Source organism: Miniopterus schreibersii, assembly GCF_964146895.1.
Source record: "Miniopterus schreibersii genome assembly, chromosome: 4".
Taxonomy (NCBI): Eukaryota; Metazoa; Chordata; class Mammalia; order Chiroptera; family Miniopteridae; genus Miniopterus; species Miniopterus schreibersii.
The window spans coordinates 76,702,069-76,728,662 of NC_138105.1; the positions used below are offsets into that span (position 1 = coordinate 76,702,069).

Here is a 26,594-nt window from a genome sequence, read left to right on the forward strand (position 1 = left end):
ATTATTCTCATTTTATATATATATATATATAAATCTTGTTTTTTTGTTACAGACAACTAATATGTTTTTATTGCTGAATATTGTTAAATATAGAGAATCAGAAGTAAGAAAATGGAAATTTCCTGTGATTTCATTATTGGGAGATGACTCCTGCTAACATTTTGCTATATATCTTCCAGAAATTTTCTGTAATTTTCAATGAAATCTGTGTTTTTACCAACTAGAAACATAACATTTTTAAATATATTCCTGAAACTTTAAATTTTGTAGCAGTGCATAAGGAAGGAAACCAAGTTTCTAATCCCTGTCCTGCCATTGTGTAAACTTAACCAAATCACTTAACCTCATAGTCATAGTTTCTTCTTTGAAATGAGGAAGTCAGAACGGATGGTCTGAAGACTTCCAGCTCTGAAATTCATTGACTTTGACATTTTTAGATGATAGAGTTTAACTGCTACACTTCCTGACTTGTGATTATTATTTCTAGGATTCTGTATCTTCATAATTGAAAAAAGATGACCAGTCTTTTTTCACTTACATTATTCTACATTACCATCATTGCTCCTCTACCTTTGTGTATCTCACCTCTCTCATATAGGTACTAAAATGAAAGATATTTCTGTTTATAAAACTGGTTACTCTCCTTAGGGTAAGAGGTGTGTCTATGTGCACTGCCTTTTTTGCTACTTTATTGTCTTTTAAGTAACCAGCATTTCTCTTTTACATAGTAAGTCTTGAATTTTACAATTCTGAATTGATTGTATTAATTTCACTTAGTAGAAATTCTCTTCTTGGCACTCAGCTATTCTACTTATTTGTGTTGTTTTTGTTTTGCTTTTATGCTTTTAACCACAGCAGTGACTAAAGGCATAAGTTAATAACTTATATTGAAATGTTTCCATTGCATAGGATGAGAGCCCTTTACAAAATAGAACTAGCATGCTTTAAAGTAAAGAAATTTCCATTGGAATTAGGTAAACATAGAACAGAACCATTGTAAAACCCTCCCTGTTCTCATGGCAACATTGGCTCACCTAGTCAGTTGAAACAAACTCACAGTCTCTCTAAATAATAGTATATCTCTATAGTGGTTTGATTTCCCTTTCTAATTAAATGAATATACTGCTTATAGGATTAGCACATAAGGAGTCCTTTTCTACAAAATGATTAGATAATAGGGATATTTACTTAAAAGATACAGGGTGGGGCAAAAGTAGGTTTACAGGGTGTAGGTAAGTGTGGTACTCTCCTGGTCCCACAACCACATTAAAATTACAACTACACTGCAGAACAGCCATCATTCAGAACCACCTGAAATCTGGCTGAATGGAAGTCCTACAACTAGGGAATTAAAGAAGAAGCCACATCGAGACTGGTAGGAGGGGTGGAGATGTGGAACGGGCTGGTCCCACACCCACATGTGGCAGATAAAAATCAAGAGGGATATCTCAGCAACAGATGTACCCCCTGAGGAGCAAGGGGTCCAAGCCCAACATTAGGCCCCCAATCCCAGGATTCCAGTGCCAGGAAGAGAAGTCCCTATAACTTCCGGCTGTAAAAACCAGCAAGATTTGAGGCTGAAGGAGACAGAGGGCTGCTAGAGTTCCAGGCCAATCCTCTTAAAGGGCCAATCCTCTTAACTTACTCTGACTCACTCCCTTTGAGCTCCAGAGCTGGGGCAGAGAGACACCAAAGAGAGAATCTTAAAAGCAGCAAGAGAAAAGCAGTTAGTTACCTACAAGGGAGCTCCCATAAGACTGTCAGCTGATTTTTCAACAGAAACTTTGCAGGCCAAAAGGGATTGGCAAGAAATATTCAAAATGATGAAAAGCAGGGACCCACAAACAACATTACTCTACCCAGCAAAGCTATTATTTAGAATAGAAGGACAGATGAAACACTTCGCAGACAAGAAAAAGCTGAAAAGAGTTCATCACCACCAAACCAGTATTATATGAAATGTTAAAGGCTCTTCTTTAAGAAGAAGAAAGAAATTAAGATAAAAAATACGAACAAAAAAATGGCAGTAAATACATATCTATCAACAATTGAATCTAAAAGACAAAATAAACAATCAGAAACAGACTCATAGATACAGAGAACATTTTGATGGGTGCTAGATGGGAGAGGGATGGGAGGAAAGGGTAAAAAAAGTGAGGGGATTAAGAAGTACAAATTGGTTGTCATAGAATAGTCATGGGAATATAAAGCACAGCATAGAGAATATAGTCAGTAATATTATAACTGTGTATGGTATCAGATGGGTTTGAGATTTATCAGGGTGATCACTTAATAAGTTATGTAGTGTCTAATCACTGGGGTGTACACTTGAAACTAATACAATGATGTATGTCAACTATAATTGAAAAATAAAAATGATTTAAAAATTGGGGAAAAAGACAGGGTGGATAAGAAAACAAGACCCATGCATATGCTGTGTAAAAGAGACCCACTTCAGATTGAAAGACACACACTAACGAAAGTAAAGAGATTGAAAAGTTATTTCATAAAAATGGAAATGAAAAGAAGAAAAAAAAAGCTTGGGTGGCAATACTCATACCAGACAAAATAGACTTTAAAACAAAGGCTATATAACAAGAGGCAAAGAAGGACCTAGCAATTCCACTTCTGGGTACTTATCTGAAGGAACTCCAAAAACACTAATTCGAAAAGACATGCATCCATGTGTTCATTGCAGCATTATTGACAATAGCCAAGATATGGGAGCAACCTCAGTTTCCATCAATAGATGAATGAATGAAGAAGAAGTGGTGCATATATACAATGGAATATGGCTCAACCATAAAGAATGAAATCTTGCCATCTGCAACAAACATAGATCGACCTAGAGGGTATTATGCTAAGTGAAATAGGTCACACAAAGACAAATACCAGTTATTTGTCTTTCAGTTATATGTGGAATCTAAAAAAAATAAATGAGTAAACAAAACAGACACAACCTCATAGATACAGAGAACATTTTAATGGTCACCAAATGAAGGGGGGGATTGGGAGAATATGTGAAAAGGGGGAAGGGATTAAGAAGTACAAATTGGTTGTTACAAAAATAGTCTTGAGGATGTAAAGTACAGCACAGGGAATATAGTCAGTAATATTGTGATAACTGTATATGGTGTCAGATGGGTACTAGATTTATGGGGTAATTACTTTGTAAGTTATATAAATGTCTAATCACTATGTTATATACCTGAAACTAATATAATATTGTATGTCAACTATAATTGAATGATAAAAATTATTTTTAAAATGAAGCAATGAATAAAAAATTGTAGGTTTACAGTTGTGCATACACAAAACAGTTCTTGTAGTTTTATTTATTGATTATTGTATTATTTTCCATATGAACAACTGTAAACCTGCTTTTGCCTCACCCTGTATTATAAAAAATGATAAAATTGTGTATCTAAATTTGTTAAATGTTCATTTTCTTGCACAAAAATCCTTTAGGATCTTGTTACCTTCTCTCCTGATACATTCTTGTGGGTAGAAGGGTTTGTTTTTTTACTGATACGAGTTTTCAAAAGCTCTTTTGTTTTCATGATTTTTCTTCTTTTGGCTTTTGCTTGTCTTCTAGTTAGACAGGTTTAAAGAACCTCCAGCCTTTGGGCCAGTGTGTGACCTCCTTTGGTCTGATCCCTCAGAGGACTATGGCAATGAAAAGACCTTGGAGCACTATACCCACAACACTGTCCGAGGGTGCTCTTATTTTTACAGGTAAGCTGATCCTCAGAATTATAAAGTTGGGAAAGGAAATGGCAATATATTTAATAAAATTATTTTAAGTATTTTATATCTTGAATTCATGTAGTATAGGGACTTCTGTTTAATTTCTTGATAAATAGAAGGCAGAAAACTCTTGTTTATTTCTTTTGTTTATAATAGATTTATTAGGTATTATGCCTTAATAAGCATAATAGACTGAACATGACTGAGCAGAATATCTTGCAGTGCTTTAATGTTGTTGTCTGACTCTAAATTATGTAGATTATTTGTTTCCAAACGTCATCTGTAGACTTTTTAAAAAATTAACACTTCTTGGCTGTTCCCCCAGACATTCTGATTCAGTAGGTCTGACCCAGGGGAATCCTCTTATTTTTTTAAAAAGCTCTCCAGCTTTTGAAACTACTGGTCTAGGCAAAGATATAAAAAGAACAGGACATTGTGAACTCAGGACATTCCTGGAAGTTGACTGTTGTCTTAAATCTCATATGTAAGCTTTCATTGTGCTTTGCCACTTAAAAATAGGGAGATATAGGGAAGTTTGAAGTCTAAATTTTTGATCCCAATATTTTATTATGACAAATAATACATTTATTTAGTCCTGTAAAAATCTAATTGCCTAAGATAATACACTCATTAAATGAAATCCACATACAAAAAGTAAGAAGCTTCAGTTTTAACATAGTTTTAACATTCTTTAATCAACCTTTTTTCATTCTTTCCTGTCAACTATAGCAGTGACTAATATGATGAAATCATATAAATTTTACTTTTCTTTACAATGCTTAAAATACTTCTTTGTTGTTAGCACTATAAAAATCAGTACAATTTCTATGGAGGTCAACTTGGCAATCTCAATTTTAAATGCCCATGGCCTTTGATCCAGAAGTTCTACTTCTAAATCATAATCCTGTGGCTATATAGTTGATCTTTATTATTCACAAATTCTAATTTGCAAATTTTCCTACTTGCTAAGATTTATTTATAACCCCAAAATCAATATTCATAGCACTTTTACAGTCATTCACAGACATGCATGCATACAGAGTGGTGAAAAATCTGTCACCCCACATGTGTTCCCAGCCAAGGTTGAACAAGGAGCGCTCTGCCTTCTGTTTCAACTCTCATAGCTGTGAGCAGGTATTCTTTTGGTGGTCTTTTTAGTGCAACATTTTCCACATTTTTTTGTTGGTTATTTTGCTGTTTAAAAGAACTCCAAGCGTAGTGCTGAAATGCTGTCTAGTGTTCCTAAGTGTAAGAAGGCTGTGATGTGCCTTATAGAAAAAATACCTGTGTGTTATAAGTTTGGTTCAGACATGAATTATGGCATTGCTGGCCATGAGTTCCATGTTCATGAATCAACAATATATATTAAAGAAGGTGTCTTTACTCAGAAACACACATAAAACAAGGTTATTGATCGGTTGATAAAAGTGTTGTGACCAGAGGCTCACAGAACCCTAACTCTGTTTCCCTGGGAGCAGTATTCACTATTTCAGTTTTTGCAGCAACTTTACAGAGCATAGCTACTGTGAATAAAAAGAATCACTGTACTTGCAAATATGTAAAATACCTGTAACAAGGTTATTCATTGCTACATTATTTATGATAAAAGATTTAAAACAGCCTAAATGTTTAGTAGAAGACCAGTTAAATAAATTGGTACATTCAGACAATGGAATGTACTATATGATACAATGAAGCTGTTTTTAAAAAAAGAAAAAAAAGAAACCCTTTGTAAACTGGTATGGAATAATCACTAATGTAAAGTGAAAAAAAGATATAGTGTAGAGCTCTGTGTACCATCTGATAATATTTCTAGAAGTTGGAGTGGCTGTGCATGTGCATATGTGTGCAGATAATGCTTGAAGTTGCATAGAGTGTCTCTGAGAGTGTACCCAAGGAAACCAGGAGCATCAGTTGCTTCCAGAGTAGCTGAAAGATAGAAGTAGGAAGTAGAGAGGTGTTTCACTATTCCCTTTTGTATCTTTCAATTTTATATCGTGAATGTACAACCTCTTTTAAAGGTTAATTTTCTTCTAATGAGCACAATTAGAAAACAAAGATTTAAAAATAAACTTAGTAATTAACAGTTGGATAATTCCAGGATAATTTTGTATTATCTAGTTCTTCTTATCAGGTATTTGTCATTCAGAAAGATAATAGTTGTAAAAGAATATGTTAGGTGCCAGTACCATACCTTTCATTAGAATAAGGTTGGGTGTAATATTTGCATTTACACCTAAAATATTACTGCATAATATTATCTTGGTGTTGATGTTACCTGTGAAGCTATAAGTAGGTTCTTTAACTATTCTAACAGTTTGACAATTTGAAAATTGCATGTTCAGTTTTTAGCACCTATGAACACTCACACACATAGCCATACTACTTTTTAAAATATCAAGATAGCAAGAAAAGTTTTGGTGTATTATTATTGTTATGGGTTAAGACAAAAAAAAGAGGGGGAGCTCCATTTCTGTCCTAGGGTTGTCTATTATCTACATATTTGATCTAGAATGAGATATATTAGTGAAATGGAAAAACAGAATTATGATTGCTAAGCTATTAAAAGTTCAGTGGTATGTAAAACCTATAATTTCAAAATAAAATCAACTCATGTCATACTAAGTTACTCCCTTCCTCCTATTAAAAATCAGTTGTTTTTATTTTGGATTAATGTTTTCTAATTTTCTTTTTCAGTTACCCTGCAGTTTGTGAATTTTTGCAGAATAATAATTTGTTATCAATAATCAGAGCCCATGAAGCCCAAGATGCTGGGTAGGTTATATTAAAATTATACCAAATATCACTGCAGAGTTTTTGCCTTTAATATCAAGACAGATGGGCTGTCATTTCTCTTCCAGGTATCGAATGTACAGGAAGAGCCAAACAACAGGCTTTCCATCACTCATTACAATTTTCTCTGCCCCCAATTACCTAGATGTCTATAACAATAAAGGTAAAGGAGTCCAGCAGTATTTGAGTTTGACTTTGTGAGTAAATGTGAGCTCTAGTTTAATCATATGTTTGTGTATATGTATTTTTAATATGTATAAATTTTAAATAAGAAAAAAAGAGGTTTTAATTAAAATGAAGGCCAAGAAACTCAGAATTTAGGCTACTGCTTAGTTTTCATCTAAGGATTCTTGAGCTGTTTGTGGGTATAAATAATGATCATAACAGGTCTGATTTGTACTGCTGCATGAAAATATAAGAAGAATAAATTATCCCAGGTTCAAGTTAGAACTGTCAGTATAAATTATTGGTTTTACTGAATTTAATTTATTTATAACAATACCTCAATAAAATATCACCATTTGGTGTTTTAATGTTTGTGCATTATTAAACTGTCTTTGCTCTTTTTGAAGAACGGTACAGGTAGAATGAATACTATACCAAAGTGAGGAAAAGCTTAGTTTTAGTCCAGGCCCTTCCAGAAACTAATAGCGTGACTTTAGGTAAGTCACATAAGCTCTCTAATCGTCAGTTTCCTGAATAGAAAAAGAGGATTAGCTATACAGATGCCTTTCAGTGAGGAAATTCTATTTCTAAGACTTTATCCTATTACAGTCTTTTTTTTTCTCTTCTATGTTTTAGTTGTAATTCAAGTTTGGTCCTGGGAGAGGAGAGTATCAGCGTAGCTTCCACTCAATCTGCCACCATCTTGGAATCTCCTTTTTTTTTTAATTTAACTTTTATGAGTCATAGCTCCTAAGCTTTGTATCAGGGCAGTGGTTCACCTGAAAACTTCATGCCTCTGTAACTATTTTGTTGTTTATAAAGTATGACTATAAAATAATAGAACTTTTGAACAAACATGCCAGAACATATATATCCAAGTGAGTATTGTCCTTGAAAGTAGTTGCCTTGGGAGGCTATACACTTATTCCAACAATGCTGCCATTGTTCAAAACATTTTTGGAACTCCTCTTTTGGCATTGCCTTCAGAGTCTGCGACACATTCTTTTCATAATATCCACAATGATGGGAAATCTTCGTCCTTTGAGGGTGGATTTGATTTTTGGAACAGCCAAAAGTTATTCGGAATGAAGACTGATGAATGAGTAAGGTGAGTGACGAAGCTAGTCGATACCAGTTGGGGTCAGAAACAAGGTATGATTGTAAGGTAATGAGACTGGTTTTCCTTGTGTTGCTTATAAAATGGCTCTAGAGGCAATTCCAAAAGAGGAGTTCCAAAAATGTTTTGAGTAATGGCAGCATCTTTGAATTAAATATATCATAAGGCAGCAAGGTGTATTGAAAAACTAGGAGTCACAAGTTCTAGTCTAGTCCTTCATTTTAAATTCACAGTTAACAAGATAACTTCACTTTGCATTTAAGTTTACTTCACATTTAACAACACTTCCCTGAGCCTGTTTATTTTTAAAATATCTGTCATATAGGGTTGTTGAAGATAGGTTGGAATAATAAAAATGAAATTTAAATCATTAGTCAAACTGTAAATTGCTATAATACTATAACATTTTACTGTTACTGTGTCTGGTGTGATTACATCAAAGGACCATGCTCATCTGATATATAAGGTCTATGTGTTTGTAGTCAGTGGTTTCTTAAGTCTCATTACTTTATAGTCATACCTTGTATATGCAGTTGGGGAGAGAAGTTAAGAGAGGTCCACAATGCACTTACTATTTACTCTTTTTAAAAGTAAACTATGGAATGGCACATCACATTTAAATGATATTTGGATCAGTCATCTCAGCATATCCTTCAATGACTTGCTGTCCATTTTAAAAAAGCATTTTGTAGACTTTTCTTTCCCAGCCTTATGTTTTCTTTTTACTTCTTACCATCTTTTTCTGAGTCGTAGCAGTCCTACAGTGCTGTTTTTCTTATTTCACCCCCTAATGTTTCCAGTATATTAAGGGTTTGGTTTTGTTCTTGCCTCCTCCTGTATGAATGGTATGCACTGCTCATGTTGTTCAACTTACTCAAGGACACTTAGTGGTTCTTGTCTTCATATTTGTAAAGACTTTCCCTTCTCTTTTTTAAAAAAAATATATATTTTTATTGCTTTCAGAGAGAGGAAGGGAGAGGGAGAGAAAGATAGAAACATCAATGATGAGAGTCATTGATCAGCTGCCTACTGCACACCCCCAGCTGGGGATCGAGCCCGAAACCCGGGCATGTGCCTCACAGAGAATGTAACCACAATCTCCTGGATCCTAGGTCGATGGTTAACTGCTGAGCCACGATGGCCAGGCACTCACTTCTTTTTTTAGCCTTTACACTATTAAGAATATTGATTGCCCAGTGGATTTATCATGTGCTAGGTTGAAACTTGTCACCTAAATCAGCAATCACCTTACTAACTGCCAGCTCACTTTTTGCCCCATTCTAATCATGTTTTGTTCTTGATTATTACTTTAGTAAACTTTTGAAGTCACAATTCATTCTACATGAGTTTTCTGTAGACTGTGACATAATTGGTAACTTTATCTTGAAACAATCGTATTTCCCTTGGTTGTTCCTTAAGCATTTTTTTAGGGAAAAGGCAGAAAATGTGGCACCTGAATCGGTGGTTACACTGAGTTACTCCCCATACAAGTACCTCTTTTCTTGAAAGAAGGCAACTCCCTCTCTTTCTCTTACTGTGGCATTTCCTTCTTGAATACTCTCTAGACTTATTGGTACCAACAGGTATTTCTTAGTTCCATTGGTTATGTGAAAGACACTTAAGTCATGATCTTTAAAGATTTCTATTCCTGTTTTTTTGTGTCCACTGGAAGCATACCCCAAATCAGTTTTTAATTTTAATCATTCACTGTTGAAACCTATCTCCCACCCCTTTTCCTGTGTAGATTGGGGTAATTGTTGAATAATTATATATTCATCTAACTTAAGTAAAATACATGTACATGAAAATAATGGAACATGTTCATTGTAGTCAGTGTTAGGTTTTTAAGAGCTGGAGATACTATTCTCATGTATTTTTCTTTATAATCTGTGTTGTAGATTTTAGACATTTAATAACTTAAATTTGAGAACAGTAGGCTATTCTATAAGAAGCAAAGAAACAGGAGCCAGGAGATGACATATATCTGTCATTTCTGGAGAGATGTTACACCCTATTCTATTTACGGTCTCAGTAAGAATCATTAAGAGAACAATACAAACAACATTATATTGCTGATGATGAAGATGAAGGAATTGGATGTTAAAACTTTTCAAATATAAAAAATAAGTTTGGTACCAACAAATTTATGAACTGGTTAATATTAAACATTTATAGAGTCTAGCAATATACTGACTGTGGAGAGATGGACATTTTTTTATCCACGATTTTGTGTATAGAGATTATGTAATCTATTTTCGAACCTTGTAAATTACTCCAAGTTTACTATCTGTAGAAAACTGCTATGTTATAAACTCCCAGAGAGTTTATAAAGTCTTTGGCTCTGGCTAATGACTATCAAAACAGGCTGTGTCCGTTTAGTGAGAAATGTTTGCCCTCAAAGGAGAGTTGCAATTGTAACTATTTAGCATATAAAGGGAAATTATGATAAATTTTTCTCAGGTAGAACCTGAGATTTCTATAGGTAGTTACTGTGCAGTAACTCTTTGAAGTTTCAGAGCTCAGGGTTTTTTTTATACTTTTAAAATATGAGCTCTTCAGGTAACTTTGTTCCTTGGGATAATTGTTAAAAGAATGAACTATATATAAAATGCTTTTAGATTTTCCATCTGCCTTTAAATACTGAGTCCTAAATTTACAAATGGAAAGTAAGTTCCTGAATTCTGTGTAGTAAGTACACAACTATACGAAGCATACTGGCAGCCATGTCATGTTCCTTTGTGTCAAATTTTCTTACTTTTTACATTTTTAGCTGCTGTGTTAAAATATGAAAACAATGTCATGAATATCAGGCAGTTTAACTGTTCTCCACACCCCTACTGGCTTCCAAATTTTATGGATGTTTTCACGTGGTCTTTGCCTTTTGTTGGGGAAAAAGGTAAGAGAACTAAAGCATCTGGACCATCAGTTGTCTTAGCACACTTTTATATTTGCATGAGCCCCCTAATGGTTCAGAAATGTCTTTTTAAGGTGATCAGAAATGTTTTCTAATTTTCTTTGTTTTTCTATAAATGACACTTAATTGGTTTTTAAATTATAGTTCTAGCTGATTTATGCTTTTCTTCTTCCAAAATATCAACTTAAAAGTACTATCCTACTGTGATCAAGATGTTAAAATAACATGTCATTATACCATTCCTTCAGTGATTTCTTCAGTGATAAGAGATTTAAATAGGAAATATTGCCCTTAGAATTTTATTTGTGCACCTATACAAATACGCCATGCAAATATAAAATAAGCCTGTTTAATATAGGCCTGGCCTGGCGGCTTAAGTTCTTTGCAAAATAGGAGGAAGTCTTCTCATGTGCATATCATTGTAGAAAAAGGCTCTGGATAGTAGCCTAATGAAATCATGTAATTGTGCAATAGCATTTTCAAAGACTCCAGACTTTTACTGGAGCAAGTAATCTCCCCAAATTTTATATAAACCGGAGGTCTGTGTATAATGCTACTCTGTAGCTACTCTTAATAGCCTAATGACTGGTCTTTTAATCTGTGTTTATTTAGCAAGTATGTTTATTTAGATATCCATATCATTTTAAAGAAAGTACCTTATTATTTAAATTTGAGGCCTTTTTTAATGAATTTATTGTTCCTAAAATTGGAGCTATTTTGTTTATCTTGTAGTCACAGAGATGCTGGTTAACATTCTCAACATATGCTCTGATGATGAGTTGATTTCCGATGATGAAATTGAAGGTAAACTTGCCTTTTCCTCATTTGAACTAGAAATGAAGAAGTTTTGGTTTTGGTTTGAATTTGTTTTGAATAATTTTTTTTGTGTTATTAAAAAAGAATTGTTTTCAATGCAAAGAAAAAACAAAAGGAAGCCATAAATAAGAATTTTTTTAAAAAGTCACCAGTAATCCTGTCATCTCATATTCACTGATAACATCTTGGTGTATATATACTGTTAGTTTTTATGTTTACATATATTTTTGTCCATTCTTTTTTCTTTTTAACAAAAATGAGGTCATGTGATAGTATCATGACATGTACTTTTTTCTGTAGACTAATTTTTAATGGTTACTTAGCTGTCCATCTCAATTATCCTTTGTTTTAACCAATCCCCTGCTGTTAGATACTGGATTTTTTTTCAACTTTGTTTTTTAAGCCCATAATTTTGAACTCTTACAGATAATTCTGCACATTCTGTCAAAAACCAACATTTGTTACATGCTTGATATGTGTCAAGTACTGTTTAGATAAGTACTGCTTTCAATAAGCTTATATTCTAGTTGAGGGAAGCAAACAATATGTCAGATGTTGATTTGTTGTATGAAAGGAAAGAAAGCAATGTTAGGATATGAACAATAGTATTTTCTTGATTATTTCCATAGATAAATTTCTAGAAATTGAATATCTGTGTCAATTAGTACTTAAAATTTTAAATCAGATACAGAAAACCTCAGGAGAGGCCGTACCAGTTTACATTTCATGTGTGATGCATAGTTCACAGTACTTTCCTCAGTACTGTTTATTATACTTTTTATAGTCTGGTGTTTTTTAAATTTTAATTTGTATTTTTATGGTGACTAATGAAAATTTTTTCTTGTGTTTATTGACCATGTTTATATCTTTTTTGTGAATTGTCATTTCATACCTTTTCCCCATTTTTCTACTGGGTTATGTGCATGTTTGTTTGTTTTTCTTCTTCTTGGCCAGTGAGGGACTTAATATAGTAACATTTTGTTGCATGTGTAGCCAAGAATTTTTTTCCTAGTGTGTTTTGGGAGGTTTGATTTTATTTATTTATATATGTATTTAATTGAATTTAGAAAGAGAGAAACATCAATGTGAGAGAGACGCATTTATCGGTTGCCTCCAGTAGGTGATCCAACTGAAGATCAAACCCACAACCTAAGTATGTGCCCTGACTGGGAATCGAACATCAGAGGTGGCACTGCAGAGTAGTAGGGAAATGATAGTATTTTTCATAGATTGTTTGGGGATATTTATTTGAGTAAAAATTAAACTTGTCCCTTGCCCAGCCAGCATGGCTCAGTGGTTGAGCTTTGACCTATGAACCAGGAAGTTACAGTTTGATTCCCAGTCAGGGTACATGCCTGGGTTGCGGGCTTGATCCCCAGTAGGAGACATGCAGGAGGCAGCCAATCCAGGATTCTCTCTCATCATTGATGTTTCTATCTCTCCCTCTCCTTCTCTCTGAAATCAATAAAAACATACTATAAAAAAAATTTTCACCTGACCCCTATCATATTCCAGCCACAAAAATAAATTCCAGATGGATTCACATGAAAGGCAAAATAATAAATCTTTTAGTATTTATAATATAGAATATTTTCATGACCTTGGGGTAGAGAAAAATTTCTTCAACAGGATGCAAAAAGCACTAACCATACAGGAAACTGTAAATAACCTGGACTAAGGTAAAAGTGAGGACTTGTGTTTATCAAAAACTATAAAAAGTGAGAGAGAATATTTGCAGCACAACCAACAAAGGACTTGCCAGGATATATAATGAACTACATAGAGATCAATAAGATGAGATTTGAACAAGCACGTCACAAAAAAGTATGTTCAAATAGGGTAAAAATATTAAAATGGTATTCAGCCACATTGGTAATCATGAAAATGCAAATTAAAACAATGGATGATTTTAGACACCCACCAGATTGTCTCCAAAATTTAAAATGAGTAACACCAACTTTGGCCAGGATGTTGTACACTAAGTTTAAAATTGGTACATCCACTTTAGTAGATAATGCCAAACTGTTACCCAAAGTTGAACATACATGTACCCTATAACTTAACATTTTAATTCTAGAAATATACTTAACAGAAATACGTGCAGTAAAGACAAATGCACAGGAGTATTCACAGCAGCCTAATTAAAAATAACCAAAAATTAGAATCAGTCCAAATGATCACTGACAGTAAAAAGGAGAAATAAGTTGTAGCATATTCATACAGTGGAATTATTTACACTAATGACAATGAAGTACAGCAACAGGGGAAGCACAGATGAATCTTACAATGTTGAGCAAAAGAAGCTAGACACAGAAATACATATTTGATTGTTCCAATTACATGAAAACAAGCGCTTGTGGATGTATGCTCACATGGTAAAACCTACAAAGAACAGCAAGAAGGTGATTTCAATAAAATTCAAGAGAATGATTTTTTTAGAGGGAGAGAGGGACTATAATTATTAGGAAGGGCCCAAGGGGGGCATCTGGGGTTCTATTTATTGACTTGAATGCTGATTATATGTCCATTTGCTTTTTAATAAATCATTGGGTTACATGTTTGTGTACTTTTCTGTATGTTTATCATACTTCACAATAAAAAAGGTTAAAAAAAAAAAAGTGCCCAGTCAGAGTGGCTTAGTTGGTTGAGCATCATACGTCCTGTGCACCAAAAAGCTGCCAGTTCGATTCCTAGTTGGGGCACATACAGAAGGCAACCAATCGATGTTTCTCTATCTCTCTCTGTCTCTCTCTCTCTCTCGCACACACCCCCCCCTTAAGCATATCCTCAGGTGAGGATTAAAAACAAAAACAAAAAAGGTTAAAAAAGTTATAAACCTACAAACCCAGAGATTTCTATAGGACTTTTTGGAAGCTGAAAAGCAAATGAATGATTATTATTAACTGACTTAGCTGATTCAAAAAAGCTAAAGTTCAGCTTTCTAGTGGGGAATGCTGAGTTCCAGCACAGAATCCTCCAAAAGCAAAGGAATTGGTAGCACCAATTGAGAGAATTGGGAACTGTGGGTTGCGGGAAGGAGGGACTGAGCTTACATAAGGAGAATGGGTGAAAGCTTTTGGAAAGGCAGTTAAAGTCCTAGTTGCCAGTGAGCAACTGCCTCTTCTCCAAGTCTGGAGGCTAATCTCTAAAATGTAAACCAGTTTCTGGACAAGGGATACAATTGAGGGCATCAGTACCTTGCCCAAACAGGTGAATTAAGTGACCATATGCATGCGTACTCAATACTGAGAGAAAGAATTCCCTAAAATAGGCCCACTCTGATCATTCTACGTAAAGCTCCAAGTCAACAAAGTCAACAACCCATCCACCAACTCTGAAAGCTTTTTTAGTCCCTCATCCTCAAACATTAAGGATTGCCAGACATCTCAGGAAAGCCTCAGAAGAGAGACAACAACAGGAACAGCAAAAAGCAACTTGAATGAACTTGAGATTCTGAAGAAAATAGAAAATTTAAAAAAGGAAGAACTATAATATCTCTAGAAAAATATGGGAAGATATTGAATCCATGAAATAAAAACATAATGCTCTTACTAAGAGATTTGTAAGCTGTTTTTTCTGTGCTTCATTTTTGTTCCTTGTTTTCAGCATCTTTTTTTCCACAAGTAATATCTTTTTTTAAATCTAATTTTATTTTTATAATCTCTGGGGATAAAACATATTGGGTAATAATAGATGTGAATTAATGTAAAACCGTAAACTTTCAAGAAGTGGAAAAATGACAAGAAATCTGTAATTGAACATTCTGTCATGATAACAAGGATTTTTCTCCTGAGCTGGTGAAGATAACAGCCTGCTTCTCCCATTGCATTTCACTTTGATTTTTCTCTCTCTTCCATGTAAACTTAAATTGCTCTTCTCGTATTTCTATCTTCATCTCCTTGTTTCTTGGTGTCTCCTCTCCCTGAAGATCACTGCATTTCAAGCTATCAGCAAGGTATCTGACTAAAATGTGCTGAGAGAGAATGTTCGCTGTGTGCCTTACAGTCTGTTGGTTAGACCTTTTGGTTGTAGTTGAATAATTTCCGACAGGCTCTCCGTCTTCCCTTTGTTTTGATGTGTGTGTTCTCTCTGCACCTGCTGTATGATCCTGCAGGAGAACGAGAGCTGGGGTAGGGGTGGAGGGGCAGTCTGGAAGGAGAGGCCATGTTTCTTTTTCTGACTTTTAAATGTGGTCACATGGTGGTGCATGCTGGACCTTGGCTTCTCATGTGTGAGCTGTTTACTGAATCTTAGATGAGAAAAGGCCACAAAATCTTGCATTAACTTTTGTGATATTGCTTTATAAAAAACCTTAACTCATCATCATTTGTACTGTGCAGTTGTCTATGGTGGGAAATACCAGTTTGTAAGTGAGGATTATGGAGTGAAAGCCCTCACTAAGTTTTAGAGAGCTAGCTGTGCATTTGTTTACATGCAGAAGACAACTGCTCAAGTCATCACTTGCCATTCGCAGGCCACGCCCTGCATCCTCAGGTGACCCACAGCATTCTTAAAAGATATCTTTGCTGTCTTTGTTTATATGTGCGTGTTACACTCTTCTCTGTGTTCTACATTTCCGAACCGCAGTAAGTTCCCACCTCTCATGGCTGTGCCCAGGTGGCCCCTCCACTTTTTACTTCATCTCTTTCTCTTCTGGGTTTTTTCTCTTGCTCCTCAGAACTTCCTGAGATTTTTGTTTAAACAAACTTGGGCCTTGATTTCTTTCTTTTAAATGACAGTTTCTTTAACTTAGAAAGATACTTCATCCTGCATTTTTAAAAATTAATCTGTTAACACATTCCTTTAAGTCACTTGTTCTTTGTATTCTCAAAGGAGGCACTACGGTTCGAAAGGAGATCATCAAGAATAAAATCAGAGCCATTGGGAAGATGGCACGGGTCTTTTCAATTCTTCGGTAAGGATAAGTCTGTCGTTACAGTGTGGGAATAAAAGCCTTTTGAGAGTAAATTAGAAGCTGGTTGCTGAACAGTTTTTTTAGAATTGGAATTTGTTATTAGAACTTGAGTACAGATTAAAATCAGACCTGTATGTTGGAATGACTGGGAATGTTCTGGTAAACATTCATTTGGTATGAGCTCAAATGTAGTGGTTTAGTGTGGATTCTGGAGCCAGATGACCTGTGAATACATCCTGCCTCTGCCTCTTTTTAGCTGTGGGATTTTATGCCTCATTGTTCTTGTCTATAAAAGAGTGATTAAAAACAAACCTGCTTTATGTGGTCATTAAGAGGATTAAATGAGATAATATATAGCAAGCATTAGAATAGCAGCTGGTTATTAAGTGTCATTAATTGAAAAGCAAGACCTGGCAGGTTTTTTAAAATTGGAGTATTTATAGAAAACATCCCTTTCTTTGGGGCAGGGAGAAGGACAACCTGTCCTCCATCTCTGTGCATCTTAACTTCCTTTGACTTGCTGAATGGTGGACACCCTGTCATTAACGCAAGGCTTTGACCTTCCTTTGCAGGGAAGAAAGTGAGAGTGTGCTGACTCTCAAGGGCCTGACTCCTACAGGTACACTCCCCCTGGGTGTCCTCTCAGGAGGAAAGCAGACTATTGAGACAGGTGAGTATGAGGAATGCTCTTTTCAAGGAAGGTGTGCTGTTACCTTGCAGTCAATGTAGAAGGAAAAATTGGGGCTTCCTCAATAAAAATAATAAAATCTTGCCATTTTTGACAACATGAGTGAACCTGGAGGGTATTATGCTAAGTGAAATAAGTCAGAGAAAGACAAACCCCATATAATTTCACTTATATGTGGAATATTTTAAAAAATGAACAAACTAAAACCGAATCATAGATACAGAGAACAAACGGGAGGGGGATAGGCAAAAAGATGAAGGGGGGAAAAGGTACACACTTCTAATTATAAAATAAGTAAGTCACAGGGATGTAATGTATAACACAGGGAATGTAATCAGTAATGTTGTAATAACTATGTATGGTGACAGATGGTTGCTAGATTTATTGTGGTGATTGCTTTGTAAGGTATATAAAGGTAGAATCACTATGTTATACACCTGAAACTAATATAATGTATATCAACTATACTTAAAAAATAAAATAATTTTTTAAAAATTGGGGCTTCTTTCAATAAATGTTAGAGGGGGAATTAATCTTGACCCACCCCCCCTCCATACACAAAAATTAATTCAAAATGAATTATAACTTAAATGTAAAAGAAAGCATGGAGGGCATGCATTGAGGCAGATAAAGAGCCCTTAAATAGAACACCGAAAGTACTAACCTTGAAAGAAAAAAGTAATTAAATTTTATTAAAATTAAGAATTTCTATTCATAAAAATACATGATTAAGAAAGGGAAAAGGTAAGCCATAAATTAGAAGATTTTTGCAATACATACATCTGACTGTATGTATTCAGTCAGGACTATATTCAGTCAAGGACTGTATTCAGAATATAATATATAGCCTGGCCGGCATAGCTCAGTGGTTGAGCATCCACCTATGGATCCAGGAGATCAAGGTTCAATTCCCGGTCAGGGCACATGCCCGGTTTGCAGGCTCAATCCCCAGGGGGAGCGTGCAGGAGGAAGCCAATCAGTGACTCTCTTATCATTGATGTTTCTATCTCTCTCTCCCTCTCTCTCTGAAATCAATAAAAATAAATCTGTTAAAAAAAGAATATAATATATAAAGAACTACAACTCAATAAGAAAAATGCAAACAACTCACGTTTTTAAAATGGTCAAAAGATTTTAACACACATCACAAAAGAGGGTATCAAAATGAAAATGTCTGACAATACCAAGTGTTGGTGAGTTTGTGGAAAACTAGAACTAGATACATTGTTGGAGGGCTTATAAATTGGTTCAGCTACTTTGGAAAACTTTACTGGGCAGTAAAGCAAAACATGTCTACCCCTTAACCCAGCAATCCCACACCTGGTGTATATGAAAGAGAAATTAATGTGTATGTCCACCAAACGATGTGCATTACAGTGCTCACCTTAGCTTTACTCATAATAGCCCCAAATGGGAAACATCAATAAGTGTCCATCAATAAATAGTAGGATAGATAAATGTGTTATATGTATACAATGGACTACTACTCAGCAATAAAAAACAGCATTATAAATACACGTCAAAACATGGTTAAATCTCACAGACATGGTGAACTTAAAAAGCTAGACCCAAAAAGGACACCGACTGTATGATTTATATAATGTTCAGGATCAGGCACACTGATCAGTGGTAATAGAAGTCCAAATGGCACTTCCTTTGGTGGGAGAATATTGGCCCAGAAGGGACACAGGGGACTTCCAGAGTATTAGGAATGTTCTGTATCATTATCTGGGTGGTAGTTACACAGGTATAAAATGTATATGTATGAGCTGTACACTTCAGAATTGGGTGCATGATATTCCTCACTTGTGTATGTTTTATACCTTGATTTTTTTTGTTAGTTTCTTAGAGAGGGAATTTGTCTGCAAACCATATCCTACTCCAGTGCCAGTCACCGCTCCAACTGGAGTGTCCCTTCTAAAAATTATATGGGCATTGACTTCTAAGGGAGAGGGCTTTATGGAATACTAGAATGAAAAGATTGATGTTTGTCAGATTAACATATATCTGGTCAAGCAAGAGGAAGAGACTTGAGATCATGCCATTAGATGACTCATTCTGGGCATGAAAACTGGAGTTGAAGCATTAACAACTTAAACCAGAGTTTCATTGCCCCCCACCCCACACACACACACACTGTATTGAATTATTTCTACTTAAGTTTTTTCTCTTTTCCTTGCCATCCTACCATTTAGAGGAAGTAAAAATTCTGCTGTTGATTAATAGGAACAAGCCTCCTTTTCCCCCATTTAATAGGATTGAATTCCTCCTCTTTCAAATTGAATATTGAAATTATTAGTTTAGCTATTTAGAAGGAAGAATGAACATTTTCTCCTTGAAAGTATATAATTAATTTTCTTATGTAGTTTCATAGAAACTTTCAGATTGAATTTTTTCTCTCTCAAAACGTGCAGGTTTTTTGGTAAGCAAAATACTTTGTCATCATTACTTTGGTAATTAGTCATGTGAGCTATTCTGAGAGCAGCTCTGACAAGGAAATGGAAAGTTAGTAGGAAGTAACATGGGTAAAGAAAAAGAGGAAAGTCCTATAGCATCTTTACTTGAAAAGTTTTGAAAATTTGCTGATCTACAAAGTAGTTGTTTTAATCTGAACCAATTTTTTCTAAACCTTGACAGCAAATCTGGAAATCTGGGATGAGTAACAAAAATAATTTTATAGATATTATTTGGAGATTTATTTGTTTCATAATCCTTGGCCTACCTTTTGTTTTTAGTCCCTAATATATATATATATATATATTTTAGTTTCTAATATGAGTATGAGTGTTTCAGTCAATATAGGATTGTTTATTGATAGGAATGTTCAGGAATGCATAAGAAGAACAATACTAAAGTTGGAGCCAACTTTTTAGAGCTGCTTCTTTTTGATTGACAGGAACTGAGCTTATTTTGTCATTTTCCCATCAGAGTCTCAATTCCACGGGTTCATTGACAAACTCTGGAGCATTACCTGAATAAGACCTTTTACTTGTTCATATAACTTTACTTGGAGAGCTTTCAATCAACAATAGCCCATATGACCTTATAGCATATACTCATTTATGCTCCATCTTGTTCCTAGAGGGACTGGAGTAAATTACAGTATATGTACAGCACAGTGAAATAAAGTAAATATACTTGGAAACTGGAGCACAAAGCAAAACATACAAAAAAGCCAACAGGCAGTCACAGATGTGATTCTAAGTTTTTAGTAGCCAAAATAAAGAGGAAAGCCAAGAAATGAACAAGATTCACAAGGACCATAAGATAAAAAAACAGATCAGATATAAAGTGGACTACATCAGAATTAAAAACTTCTGTGCTACAAATGGAACCATGAAGAAAGTGGAAAGGCAACACAGAATGGTTGAAAAGATTTACAAATTATACATCTGATAAGGGATTAGTACCTAGAAAATATAAAGAAGTCTTATGACAATAATAAAAGGATAAATAACTCCAAAAATGGGTAAGAAATTTGAATAGACATTTTTCCAAAGAAGGCATACATATATGGTCAATAAGCACATGAAAAGATGTTCAGTGTCATTAGACAAAGAAATACAAATCAAAATCACAATGAGATACCACTTTAAACCTACTAGGATAGCTGTGACCAGAAGACAGGTAATAACAAGTGTTGGTGAGAATGTGTAGAAATTGGGACCCTCGTACACTGCTGGTGGGGATGTAAAATGGTGCAGCCCTTTCGAAGCCAATCGGACAGGTCCTTGGATGATTACACATGTAATTAACCATGTGACCCAGCGGTTCCACTCCTAGTTGTATATCCCAGAGAAATGAAAACATCCAAACAAAAAATTTTACACAGATGTTCATAGCAGCATTCATCATGATAGCCAGTAAGTGGAAACAACCCAAAAGTTTATCAACTAATGAATGGGTAAACAAAATGTGGTATATCCATACAGTGGAATACCATTCAGTCATAAAAAGGAATGAAGTACTGATACATGCTGCAACATGAATAAACCTTTAAAACATTATGCTAAGTTAGTAATTTTCAACCGATGTGCTGCAAGAATTTTTAAAACATGCAATACCTGACTAGTCCAGGGCACTGACCTCTTTTCCCTTAGATTGTCAAAAAAAATGACAACAGCCACCACAATAATAGATGTCCAGTGTGAATGAATCAAAAGTACACCTTTTTGGGGTTTTTTGGTCAGATCAGCAAAAAATGTATTTTTGGTGTGCCGCAGAATTTTAGTAACTAGTTTATGTGTGCCATGAGATGAAACAGGTTGAAAATTGCTGTGCTGAGGGAAAGAAGCCAGTAACTAAAATCACATATTGTATGATTCCGTTTATATGAAATGTCCAGGACAGGCGGATCTAGAGTTAAGAGGTAGGCGTGAGAGAAGGAAGTGGGTTTATTTTCAGAGTGATGAGAATGTTCTAACCATAGGTTATGGTGATGATTGCACAGCTCTAAATACATTAAATCATTGAACTGTATACTTCAAACAAGTCAATTTTATGGCATATGAATTGTATTTCAGTAAATAAAAAAGGTCAGTTTCTCAGTTTTAGATGACTATTTCTTAAAACATCCTTCAGTACAGGCCGTTATCATCTTACCCAATGCAAAAGGCAATTCTAGCAGGGCCCCAAACAATGTAATACTAGTACACATTTTGCCACATAGCTTTTAAACTCTAATTAGGCCAACACTCGGTATCAATTTTAGGCAATGCTTTGTTCTCCCACTTCCTCACAGTTGCATCAGTGATACACTGTTTGAAGGCACTATCGTTTTCTTGTGAAAGTTGATTTGTTCTATTTGAGGAGATTAGAGAGGGTGTGACATTGCTCTAACACATGCCTACATATGGTTGACAAATGTAAGCACTTGGTAAATTGATTCCAAGTTTCCATTTTCACATTGCATTAGGAAGTTAACTTTCCATTCTCTTTCCATCCTCTCATGTTGATACAGAAAGCCCGAGGAAGGGCAAAATGCTACTACTGTTCGTTACTCTTCCCTGCCGCCTTTTTAAAAGTTGGTATTGGAGGGACTGACAGGGTTCTCCTAATAGGATCTTTTTTGCTACTACAACCTATAACCTTTTCATATATTAGGGCTTTTACTGTCTTAACAGAGGATGCAAGGAAGTTTCCCCATTGGTACTAATAGCTTCCTTTTCTATCACTAAAGGAGAAGAGGGCCTTCTTAGTAATTGGCATGCGCACTCACACAGGGAATGGAAGCCATGTTGGTGGAAATACCAGCCTCTGCTGTATCTAATCCCTAATGGTACATGAGTTTGTAGCCTTTGCTAGCTTAGTACTTCATCCCCTGGACAAGAAATAACCCTTCACTTATAACCCATTTTTTTCTTCTTCCAAATGTCAGTATGTTATTCAAAGACCTTTTTGTTGTTGTTAAGTAATTTAAAATGACAGTTGAACTCCACATGAGTTGCTTGAGAGCAATAAGAAATAGTTTTAAATAAGTTTTTTGAATAGGACCCAGCAGCAGCTCATTTAATACCATCTGAGCTATTACAAACCCAAGAATGGTTGTAATATTAAATTGAGTTTTTTTGATATGTGAATGTCAAGACATAAATTAACATCTGTCTATTTAAAATCAGGGAAATAACCCTAGCCAGTTTTGCTCAGTGGTTAGAGTGTTGGCCTGCAGACTGAAGGGTCCCGGGTTCGATTCTACACATACCTCCGTTGCAGGCTTGATCCCCAGCTCCAATCAGGGCATGTGGGGGAGGCAACCAATCAATGTGTCTCTCTCACATAAATGTTTCTCTCTCTCTCTCTCTCTCTCTCCCCCCTCCCTCCCTCCTTCCCACTCTTTCTGAAAAGCAATGGAAAAAATATCCCCGAGTAAGGATTAAAAAGTAAATAAATAAATAAAATCAGGAAAATGACATAACTTGGTTTCTATGGTCAGCTTGACTGACCCAGTTGGCTTCTGTATAGATGCCATTAGCTAGAAGGTTCCCATGCTACCCGAAATGTTGAAACTCCCCACCTCACATTTCCCCTCTCCCCAGTTTAGTTTTGCGCAGTAATTCTCTCGCTTCTCTAACTAGTTGACTTTCATTATGGATGGGAATAAGCTAAAAGGTGGGACCCTAGGATATCTGCTGGCAGCATTGCTGTTGGTTTACTCACTCTTTGTCTTCATTTTTGCATGCCACTGCTCCTGCCTCTTACAGCCACAGTAGAAGCGGTAGAGGCCCGGGAAGGTATGGCCATATTCCTGTGATAGATGTGATCATGTGTCTGTCTACTGGTTTTAAAGCTTTGTCAACATTTGAAAACTTTTATTATTGCATCACCAGAACTGTAACAGTGAGAAAAGGAATAGATATTTCTAAGCATGCTCACAAAGTATCCTGTAGTTGTATTAATTTAAAGGACCCTCTCCACAGCTAAAGTCCTTTCTGGACTGTTTTAATACAATGGCTGAGGCTTAAGCAGCTGGTCAAAAGGAATCAAGTGGTTTAATCCTATAGCTCTTCCCTATATGAGAGACGTCCTTGTGATTATTCAAACAGGTCAGCCTCTTTATCTAATGGTTCTAAAGGATATCAGGAGCAGAGGCAAAAGTAGACAGGAATTTAGTTTGGTTTGTTTCTGAGATTGCCCTAAGGCAGTTAAGCTAAATTGTCTTTGTTTCTATGAAAGCAAATTTAAAGTAACAAATTATCTGTGAATCTGTGGATGAAAACCGTTGGAATTGATACTGTGTTACAAATTTGTTTTGTTAGGTAAGGTGGTTCAAAATGGGGATAAGTTTCCTTGACAATACACAAGTTCAATCTAAGAAAATATCTAGAAGCTATTGTGTAGATGGCTTTTAACTTATGTTCAGCTCCTGGTTGTGCAAGATAAAAAGCTGTCCTTCTAAACAAAAAGGCTAGTTCTTTTGTTGCTTTTTTTGTTTTTTGTTTTTTGTGGTCAATGTGATGTTTGTGCCAAAGTAACTACTCTGTTTAACTTGTTCTATTATTCTGTAGTGTTTCCTTTTTTTCTCTTGCATTGAGCACGTTTCTGGCCCATAAGAAACTCTTTCCCAAATGTACTGGGGCTAAGTAAGAACTTGTTTCCTTTTTGTCAGGTATATTTCTGCTATGATTAATTGTATTGAACTCCTATGAAAATTACTTTCGCAGTTTCAGCTGCCCTGGGGGCCTTAAGGAATTAGTAGCTTCAAGACAAGGCTAATTCAAATAAAATATTGACTGTTATCCTCACCAGACATGTGCTCCCTAGCCACCCTTCTGTGTTTTTCTCTAGGAGGCTGCTGTGTGCTAAGAAACTTTAAGCTTGTTGCTTTGCTGTCTAATTGAGTGCCTCCCTTTCCTGTTTTTCTGTAGCTATCAGAGGGTTTTCACTTCAGCACAGGATCCGGAGTTTTGAAGAAGCCCGAGGTCTAGACCGAATTAATGAGCGGATGCCACCCCGAAAAGATGGCCAGTACTCCGATGGGACAGGGAAATTCGTAACCCCTGTACAACCAAATGCTGCACACAGGAGTGAGAAGGGGAAAAAAGCCAGTAATGACTCAGAGCCCTCCTGTGGCACAGGTGGATCCAAAACTTAGGAACAAATTTTATTTATAATTGGAAAACAAAACAAAGCAACTTAACTTAAACCTGGAGGTGCATTCATAATACACTCTGCATTTATTCTGTAAGAAAGGTGACCATTTTATAAATTCTTTTAATTTATGCCTAATATACATATATAAGCATCTGTTTTGTTTTCCTTTTTCTTAATTTTTAGGAACTGATCTGATTGTCTGATACATATGTGAAGTCTTGTGCTATAAAGGGGACCTTCCCCTAATAAAAGGGCCTGGGAAACCTCCACCCTGGGTTTCTGACTTGAACTAGCCAGGCTTTTCTCTTGTCTTTAGAAGGTAATGTCTTTCATTGTAGACTAATAACTTTTCAAACACAAGGTTTTTTCCTTTCTACAGGGTACCAGTGAAGAAGATATCTTAGATTTTCGGTGGTTTAAACTTCTCTTCTTATGGAAAACTTGATTATAGTAGAATTTCTAAGTAAATAACCCAAACCCAGTGATTTTAAGAGCCAAGGGGAATGTTTTCCATAACCTACTTTCTTCTGGACTCTCGGTTCCTTTTAATATGTTCTAGTAAGGCAAAATAAAAGGTAATGAGGGATTTTCTTAGAATTGCTTAAAATGTGTTCACCGCCCTAGCTGGTTTGGCTCAGTGGTTAGAGAGTCGGCCCCCAGACTGAAGGGTCATAGGTTCAATTCCGTCCAAGGGTGTGTACCTCGGTTGCAGGCTCAATCCCTGGCCCCAGGGCTGCGTGCAGGAGGCAACCAATCGATGTGTCTCTCTCACATCAATGTCCCTTTCTCCCCCCCTTCCACTCTCTGAAAAGCAATGAAAAAAAATATCCTCAGGTGAAGATAAAAAAATTTTTTTTGTTGTTCATCTAGCTATGGGCATGATTGGTTTAAACTTCCCTTAGAACTTTGGAGGTTTCTTAACTGTTGCCAGGTCCTTTTGCTTTCATTTTTGGAGCCCAGGTGATTTATTCCACCTCCAAAGGAAGCTGCATGTCTACATATTTTATAAATGCCCTGTGTACAGCCCTCAGCAGAAGTCCCTGTGCCCTCTGTAGATTGCATCAGCTGTTAGAGCAGCTGTTCTCCCCATTGCTTTCTTCTGTGTCAGCATTTTCTTAACCCACTAGGGTAATGGAAACAGACTAGGGTAGAATGATCCCTTTATGAATTGGAAGTCTTACTAAAGGGTATTGGATGAGTGAGGAATTTCATATCTTCTATATCAATTGCAGGGTGTTTTTTAATCTTTCAACACTCGTCAGGTTGAACTGTGTGCCATTGTCTGCCAGCATATTCTGGAAGACAAAAACAAGTGTTCAGATGCAGTGTTTGAATAATCTCCCCTTGATTTTTCAAGTCACAACCAACTAGTGAAGGAATTCTTGGGGGTCCTCAGGCTCCCATTTTTGGTTTTACCTGGTGACAGGTACTATGTCATAATACTCATTGGTCAGCTTTGCAGTGAGTGTGCATATGTGGGCAACACTACACCAAAGTGCATATTTATGGAATTCTTTAATGTCATTTGGGATGTAGGAATCCAGCACAGAAGCAAGGATCTCAGATGGTAATACCTTATGTTGAGAGAGAAAGAAAGAGGGAAACATCGATGTGAGAGAGACACATTGATTGGCTGCCTCCCAAATGCACCCCAACCGGGGCCAGGGATCAAGCCTGCAACCAAGGTACATGCCCTTGGCCAGAATCAAACCCAGGACCTTTCAGTCTGCAGGCCTACGCTCTAACCACTGAGCCAAACAGGCCAGGGCTATCTCTATTTTCTATATCTTTTGCTAACAGTTCCCAATTTGTTTATGACAAAGATCAAAGCATTTCGAGGACTGGAATC

General features: G+C 35.8%; 1 protein-coding gene across 3 annotated transcripts in view; it reads left to right on the forward strand.

Annotated features, from left to right (window-relative positions):
• Positions 1-25,034, forward strand: part of PPP3CC (protein phosphatase 3 catalytic subunit gamma) — a 61,190-nt gene extending 36,156 nt beyond the window's left edge. The window contains exons 6-15 of one of the 3 annotated variants that reach the window (XM_081136335.1): positions 3,596-3,735; positions 6,445-6,522; positions 6,609-6,703; positions 10,593-10,718; positions 11,469-11,540; positions 15,481-15,507; positions 16,386-16,467; positions 17,040-17,137; positions 23,356-23,385; positions 24,520-25,034. In XM_081136335.1, coding sequence (XP_080992461.1) covers positions 3,596-3,735; positions 6,445-6,522; positions 6,609-6,703; positions 10,593-10,718; positions 11,469-11,540; positions 15,481-15,507; positions 16,386-16,467; positions 17,040-17,137; positions 23,356-23,385; positions 24,520-24,746 — 975 coding nt within the window. In that variant the 3' untranslated portion in view covers positions 24,747-25,034. The remainder of the gene's footprint in view (positions 1-3,595; positions 3,736-6,444; positions 6,523-6,608; positions 6,704-10,592; positions 10,719-11,468; positions 11,541-15,480; positions 15,508-16,385; positions 16,468-17,039; positions 17,138-23,355; positions 23,386-24,519) is intronic. The other 2 variants (XM_081136336.1, XM_081136337.1) reach the window with 2 other exon arrangements.
• Positions 25,035-26,594: the final 1,560 nt, after the last annotated feature.